This window comes from Aphis gossypii, chromosome 1, assembly GCF_020184175.1.
Source record: "Aphis gossypii isolate Hap1 chromosome 1, ASM2018417v2, whole genome shotgun sequence".
Classification (NCBI taxonomy): Eukaryota; Metazoa; Arthropoda; class Insecta; order Hemiptera; family Aphididae; genus Aphis; species Aphis gossypii.
Genome location: NC_065530.1, coordinates 31,359,685 through 31,367,739, shown reverse-complemented (window position 1 = coordinate 31,367,739; position 8,055 = coordinate 31,359,685). Strand labels below are relative to the sequence as shown.

At 24.5% G+C, this 8,055-nt stretch overlaps 1 protein-coding gene across 1 annotated transcript; it reads left to right on the top strand.

Annotated features, from left to right (window-relative positions):
* The first annotated feature begins 1,427 nt into the window (after window positions 1–1,427).
* On the top strand, window positions 1,428–7,430 carry LOC114125494 (scoloptoxin SSD14-like). Its single transcript, XM_027989173.2, has 10 exons — window positions 1,428–1,643; window positions 3,435–3,641; window positions 4,022–4,242; window positions 4,848–5,043; window positions 5,302–5,502; window positions 5,640–5,868; window positions 5,932–6,122; window positions 6,210–6,450; window positions 6,863–6,976; window positions 7,042–7,430. Exons 1-10 carry the CDS (start codon window positions 1,633–1,635, stop codon window positions 7,192–7,194), a joined length of 1,764 nt encoding a protein of 587 aa, XP_027844974.2. The 5' UTR covers window positions 1,428–1,632; the 3' UTR covers window positions 7,195–7,430.
* The last annotated feature ends 625 nt before the right edge of the window (window positions 7,431–8,055 follow it).

Here is an 8,055-nt window from a genome sequence, read left to right as displayed (position 1 = left end):
TCCCTAAATTATTTTCTAAACTTGTATACAAAAAAAAAAATGTCCTCTATGTTTTCACATAGAATATTTCAATTATTTGAAATAAGCAACATGGCTTACGACCAAGTCGTTCATCCATAACAAATTTGTGTGTCTTTTAACAAACTATCTTAAACGCTTTTAATGATAAAATTGAAGTAAAAGTACTGTGTACACAGAATTTAAAAAAAACGCTTGATAGAGTTGATCAAATATTATTAATAAAATAATTAGAATCAATCGGTTTTAATAATCCGTTGCTCTCGTGGATAAACTGTTTCTTAACAAACTACACTCAAATTTCAAAATAAAAAACTACATATTACCTAATTAGTAATTTCATTAGGTTTTTATCTGGTTTCCTCAAGGAGATCATTTAGGTATCTCCATAACTTTTCTCTTTTTTTTATCGATGACATTGATGAGGTTTTAAAATATAATGGGATTGCCTATTACTTGCTGGTGACACTAAATTTTTCAAAAAATTGAGTATATTGAAGATTTAATTAACTTTCAAGTTGATTTAGATAATTTTTACCAATGGTATAAATTATAATAATGGCATGTCTTTAAAAACCAATAAATTCTTTACTGTATCTTCTTCATTAAAAAAAAATAAACTCATATTTTAATTTTCTTATAAATAAACTTAGTTTAACTTATATTAACATTGTAATAAACTAATACCATCAACGTTTTATGAGTGATATTTGATTCAAAATTAACTTTTAATAAACATTTTGAATATTTCTTATTAATATGGCGTACAGATAATAGGTACCTATCTGTCAAAATAGTGATTTTTAAAAAATAATTATCTTGTATTAAATTTAAGATCATATGATTAATTATTCAGAATTACTTGAAAGATTAAACCTTAAAAGAAATTTAATTAACTCCAGAAACAAACCCACATTAATTTATTTATTAAATTTTCAAACTAATTAATATAATATGTATGTTACATAGCCCTGCTGACATTTTATGTCTATACAGGTAATACTGCAGTAAATTTTTGATTTGTTCTTACTTGATAAGTTTTCTTGTTATTTAAATAATACTTAACAAATAATAATAGAAAAAAAATAGATATGATTACACTTTGATCATTTATTGTAAAAATAAAAAAAAATGATGTGTAAAAATATGAGTAGTTCTGTTTTTTTTATACAAATAAGTACATTGCGTATAGACAATAGCTTTCATCATACAGCTCAATAAATAATTTTTAAATCTGTAGTGATTACATTGTTAACAATACCGTTATAAATTTTATTGATTACCATTTTAATACTAAAAAATTCTATGTAGTTAAGTTTTATGACTTTTATGACTGAAGTATCCAATTGTAATGAAGTACCCCCTAAACATATATATAACTGTATGTACTTTTTGATTGATTAGTTATACTATAATAATGGACATATTTACACCATTAATTTTATTTTCCGTAGTGGCTGTTTAAATTTTTATATCATACATTTCCTGCAAATTGGCATCAGTAATTAAATTTAATAAGAATCACCAAAATATATATTTGACGTTACTTTTATTGTTATCTTGCATATTAACATCAATTTATTGAATAACCCATTATAGAAAAAAATCAGCATTATGATCATCAGGTAAGTTCACATACCTAACTTTGAATTAAGTTAATAAGTGTAATGATGTAATGCAAATGTATTTTTTCAAATAAAATTAGATCATTTTTACTTGAAAATTTAATAAATAAACAATTTTTTTTTTGCTCAGTAGTCAGTATTATGAAAACATATTATAATAGGTTATATCTAGCTCAAATTTGTTTTTATGTACACGTTAATGGACTATCTATTGGTAAAATCGAACGATTAAAAAATTTAAGTATTCATACTCTTAATGATAATATACAAGCTTATGTTATATAAGCTAATTTTAAATTTCATTTCTTTTATTTTCATTTTTATTGGTACTAGTCTTTACTAAATTAATAAATTATAACTTTATAATATTTAATAACTATATACAAATCATATAATGATATTATTATTATATGTACGGTACCTATGTAACTATAACAAATCGATTCATGAGTCAGTTAAATATTTTAAAAATATTTTATAACACGTTTTTACCTGCAAAATTACATTTATGCTAATAAAATAAAATTATGTCTGTACGTCTGTTCATAATATAAACACTTTAGTAATGTTCAAACACTTCAAACTAAATAAAAGGAATTTAAAGTTCAATTTTATCAATAAAATTTTTTCCATAATCAACCCTTTAAAATAAGGATAATTTTTAAAATAAAAAAATTATTTTTCATATTGTTCTTTTTTTTTTTTGTATTATTATTTTCCGTATCATTTTAAAATATATTTTATTATTCAAACTAATATAATATATTAACTTCTATAATTCAGTGTTTTATATTACATTTAATACATTTTGTTGCTATGATTTACTTAAAAAACTATATTATAATTGTTATTTTTTCTTCAATAGATAAACAGATTAAGAAAATGTTATATCAATGAATACAAGCTATTTTTTTTATTGAATTGCTTAAAAAGCATACAAAATATCAAATAAAATCATAATAAGATTTGCAGTAGATTCGATTATTAAAGTAACGTTTTTAATAACTCAAGGTTTTTATTCTCACTTAACGATTTTTATTTATTATTTACTTACAAAAATTATAATTTATAAGTAATAATACTTAGACAAATATTTAAGTTTATTTTATTTCCATATTTATGCTATAAGCTAATAAATTTCACATGGCCATCCACATAATTTAAATATAACATAGGCTACTCTAAATAGGAGTATTTATATTGCCACAATAACCATTTTTAGAGATTTTTAATAATATACTATAAACTAAATTAATTCTACATATTAAATAAATTTAAAATGTGAACTTTAATATTAAGGAACAAAATATAGAGACATGGTGTTATCCTAATTTTTTACTAAACCAGCATGACTATTATGTCTTATAGCCTTTTTTTTTTAGTTAATGTTAAGTTTGTGAAAATATAAAATTATAAAAATATAAATTATCTTTGCTGTGCTGCACAAAAAAAATAATGAATTATATATATACTCAAGCGCAAAATGTTGTCCATGAAACTGTATTTTAGAGGTTACTAATTGATAACATTTTTATACAATGTATCGAATTCTATCAGCAACCAAGCTACAACGCAACAAAAAACAAATCAGTAAAATATCACATTATACTCAGCTAAAAAACATATCTATATTTAATAATTTCGATAAGTTAATGCTATTATGTAAAGTACAAGATTAATATATGTTTGCACATTTTAAGAATTTTTAAGAAAAATCGATCAAAACAAATTTAACAATTAAGTATGTAAATTCTTACCTGTCATGTAACGATATTGTGTTTTTTTTTTTAGATTACCTTCAAAACGATGCAGCTTTTTTATTGGGCTAGCGATATTAATTACTACCGCAGTGTTGTCTCTATTCGTATATTTCAGATTCTACGTCAAAAATGAAATTCAGGATCCTGAATTTCCCCAGCCACCGTCAAGTTTGCCAATGGGAGTATACAGCAAGGTCGGCGTTGTGTCTAACGGTGGACCATGTTCACAAATCGGAGTGTAATATACATTTTATTAAATGTTTATAATACGACTTCTTATCAATATACCATTGTTATTGAAATTCAATAGTAGGAAAAGCACACCGGTTGATAATCTTTTAGTCGCAATAACAATAAACTATAGAATTAATGAATCATCATATTTCTTGTCGAAAGATTAATAATAAAAACGCAAATTAACGATAATAAAATTAATGTAAAACTCTATCACTCTTATAAATTTAATTGTTTTGAAGATTATCTTCACAATATAAATTGTTACGTAACTAAATCCCGAACAATTGCTTCCAAATCATTTTCTGACTTATCTAATCTAATATATCTGTAGTCGTTCGGTGTCATAAAATGTATTCAATATTTTTTTCATTTTTGAAAAAGGGATGTTATGTCAAAAGGCGGAAATGCAATAGATGCAGCTATAGCTACTTTGTTATGCGACGGGGCAGTTTGTCCACAACAGATGGGCATTGGTGGCGGGTTCATAATGAGCATTTATAACGCAACGACTAAAAAAGTAATGTCAATCAACGCACGTGAAACAGCTCCAGCAGGAGCAAATACATACATGTTTGTAAAAGATCCGAGAAAATCTATGTACGGTATGTATACTTAATAGTATAATATACGATTACGATTATAAATTATATATTATCTGGTCAGTGGTCATACTAAATATACAATACCAAAACTACATTTTAATCAATACCTAGGTACAGTTGTATATTAAAAACATTTAGTTTATTTGAGTAAGTGAAATAAATTTATTTAAAAACAAAATTACTTAACCGTTTATAAAAATGTTAATACTTTTTGTTTGCAAACTACAATATAATTCAAATGCACATTAAATTTTACTTATATTTTAAATATAATTTTATAATTATTAACTAACTAAATCTTATAATTTTAAACTACTTACTAAAATTTTAGATTTTACAAAGTTTTAAGTATGTGTAATAAAATATTTTATTTTGATTATGCCTTAAGATATTTATATACACTTGACAAATTTCACTCGAATTACTCATAATAATCAACTTTATACATATTATTCATACAATACACACACATACATTCATATACATAATATCCGTATTTTAAATTTAACAGTTTCTGTGAAACTAAATTAATTTGAAATAAAATAGTTAATAAATAATTAAAAGGATATAAAATATGTTCATTAGTTTAAATTTTGAAAATCTAGGAGGACTGGCGGTTGCAATTCCAGGAGCCCTTAAAGGGTACTCAACAATATATAACTTATATGGTGGGGGCGTGCAATGGGAAACGTTGTTCGAACCAACCATAAAACTATGTGAAGAGGGTATAACGATCAGTGACCATTTAGATTTTAGCTTAAAATTTGACGAAGATTTGGTAAAAAACGATACAATGCTCAGGTATAATATGATTGTATTATATACGTCTCTTTTAAAATAAATTGCTAAGTAAAAGTTCCTATTTATTAAAACTTTTTTTCTCTTAAACCAATGTTTACAAATCAACAATGACGCATTTTTATTTTTGATACATTTAAAACTTTTTTTTTTATTTATTTAACATTGAACGATTTACTTAAAATATATTAATTAATATCAATCGGTTGTAAATGATGTATAGAACTTAATAAAATAAACTGTTGGTATTTTTTTTTATAGAAACATTTTTTTCGACGAAAACGGTGAATACATGAAGACGGCAGGGGAAACATATAAGTTACCGAAATTAGCATCAACTCTAAAAATCATAGCAAAAGAAGGTGTAAAAGCCATATATAACGGATCGTTAACATCCAAAATAATACACGATTTAAAAAAAGTCAATGGTATTATTACGAAAAAAGACTTGGCAGATTATAAGTAAGTGTACTAATCAAATCGTCTTTCTTGTTCTAGTATTATATTTTACAAACTCAAAAATCGGTCTGAAAATGTACCATCTATTATATTATTTACTTACTCAAAACATAAGATAACTTTCAAACTTATGGTTTTAGGGTTGAAATTGAAGAATCTTTTTCAGTGAACTTAACAAGTGGACATACAATACATTTAGGACCACCACCTGGTTCTGGTATAATATTAGCTTATATTCTCCGTGTACTAGACGGCATTTTACCGGCGCCTGATGTAGGCTTAGACGAACATCGGTTGGTAGAAGCTTTTAAATTTGGTTACGGCGAACGATCACATTTAGGAGACCATCAATTCGTCAATGTATCTCAAGTATGTGATTATGCAACAGTATAAAATTATAATAGTATAAAATTAATACGTCTTATTTTTTAGATTTACAATAAAGTAAACTCGGATAGTTACATTGAGAGTATAAGAAATAAAATTCTTGATGATTTTACTTCCTTGGATCCGAGATACTATGGTGGTGATTTTTATACTCCAGAAGACCATGGAACGGCTAATATAGTTGTCACCGATTCGACGGGAAACACTGTCGTGTGTACCAGTACAGTAAATACATTGTAAGTATTAATTTATGCATTTAAAATAATGTATTCCTGTTAGAAATTTAGTGCATTAATTAACATGTCGAATTTATTTCGCATTAGTTTTGGAAGTGGTTTCATGTCACCAAACACTGGCATCATTTTCAACAATCAAATGAACGATTTTTCTACTCCTGGAGTCGTAAATTTCTATGGAATTCCATCTTCACCAGCCAATTATATAAAACCAGGAAAACGGCCAATGTCGTCTATGTGTCCGACTGTATTTACCGACAAAAATGGTGACTTTGTTCTCGGAGCGGGAGCAGCTGGAGGATCAAAAATTACTCTTACTACAGCATATGTAAGATTTATATTTCCATAAAATATAGTTATAAATATATTTATTTTACAAAGATTTGTAAAATAAAATATTTACCTTGTTAACTTTTTTGTGGGATTGATTTTCAGCTCATTGGCCACTTTTACAATATTTTGGATTAAAAAATATTTTGATGAGTTATAATATGTTCCTAAAACTACATTTTAATTTTATTTAATATCATTTTACATACATATGCTATTGTAATTATGGAGTTTTAAATTTATTTAAAATATAATAACCTGTTAAATTTGAACCGATATATTATTTTAACTATTTTAAAATATGTACACTTAATAACATTTAAAATGTACATAATCCACCGTAATCATTAAACTATTGAAAAACTATTTGATAGACCCTATTATAAAAATAAAAACTTTATTTTTTCCAGATTGCTGCTCATAAATTATGGTATAATAATACGTTGAAAGAAGTATTAGATAAACCTAGAATATACCATCAACTTGTACCCATGGAGATTCGATATGAATATCGAACAACAAAGGTAAATTAATAATATATTATTTTACAAAAGATTGTTGGATTAAAATCTATTATTACAATTTTTAGGATGTTGTACAAAAACTTAAAGACATTGGTCATCCAGTAACTAGGATGCATTATACTCGAGGGTCAGCAGCATCGGCTATTAGCAAATCCCCCACAGGAATGATCGAAGCTATGTCAGATTTTCGACGACCAGGAAATACATCAGGATACTAATAGTATTATGTATATAAATTATTGATTATTTTCAATATTTTTAAATTTATTCTAAAAAATTAATCTCAAACGTTAATTTTTTTAAATTATACAGGATATGTGATCTAAAATATAATATAATATAATAATGTAGTTATTTTCTATATAAATATTTAATTAAAATTATATTAAGAAGTATAACATAACATTACATTATATAATAAGTGGTAATTTGTGTAATTTTAATTTAAGTTACCCAATATACTTGAAATTGTCTATATAAATAATTGAATTTTCAAAATATTTTGACTATTTGAATAGTTATTTTTTTGATAAATCTTAATAAATAAATTATTTAATGTGTAAAATGCTTTAAAAATTTATTTCAATAATTGTCGATAAAAATATCGTTTTTTGCTTGGTTAAAAAATTTGCACATTTAATTCATGGATACCATAAAAATTGTATAGCTATAAAAAAATGTTTAAAATACATTAGCTCAATTTATTTTTATAAGTATTAGAATGTTACAATTTTGACAAAATTTGTCAAAATCATGAACATTTATAGATTATTTTATTTTACAATTGAAAATTAAAAAAAAAATTTTAAAGCTAAGGATGATAACATTTAATACAAAGTTTGTCATGAATATTAAATAATTCATACTTATAGGTACTGAAAACAGAAAATCTAAAAACTATAATGTGAATAAGCAAACATTTTTTTATAGATAGTTTAAGCCTCTAAACTTAGAATTTAAGAATAACCAAGTAGCAAAAGTGGACAGAACGAACATAGTAATAAATTTATTACGGAAAATCGAAGAAATCAATTAGGATAGTTATTTTGCTAATTCCCGGTTTGGAAAAATACCATTAT

Coding starts and splice junctions, on each gene's coding strand:
- LOC114125494 (XM_027989173.2), top strand. Junction 6,451..6,862: donor TTACTCTTACTACAGCATAT/GTAAGATTTATA, acceptor TATTTTTTCCAG/ATTGCTGCTCATAAATTATG. Junction 6,977..7,041: donor ATGAATATCGAACAACAAAG/GTAAATTAATAA, acceptor TACAATTTTTAG/GATGTTGTACAAAAACTTAA.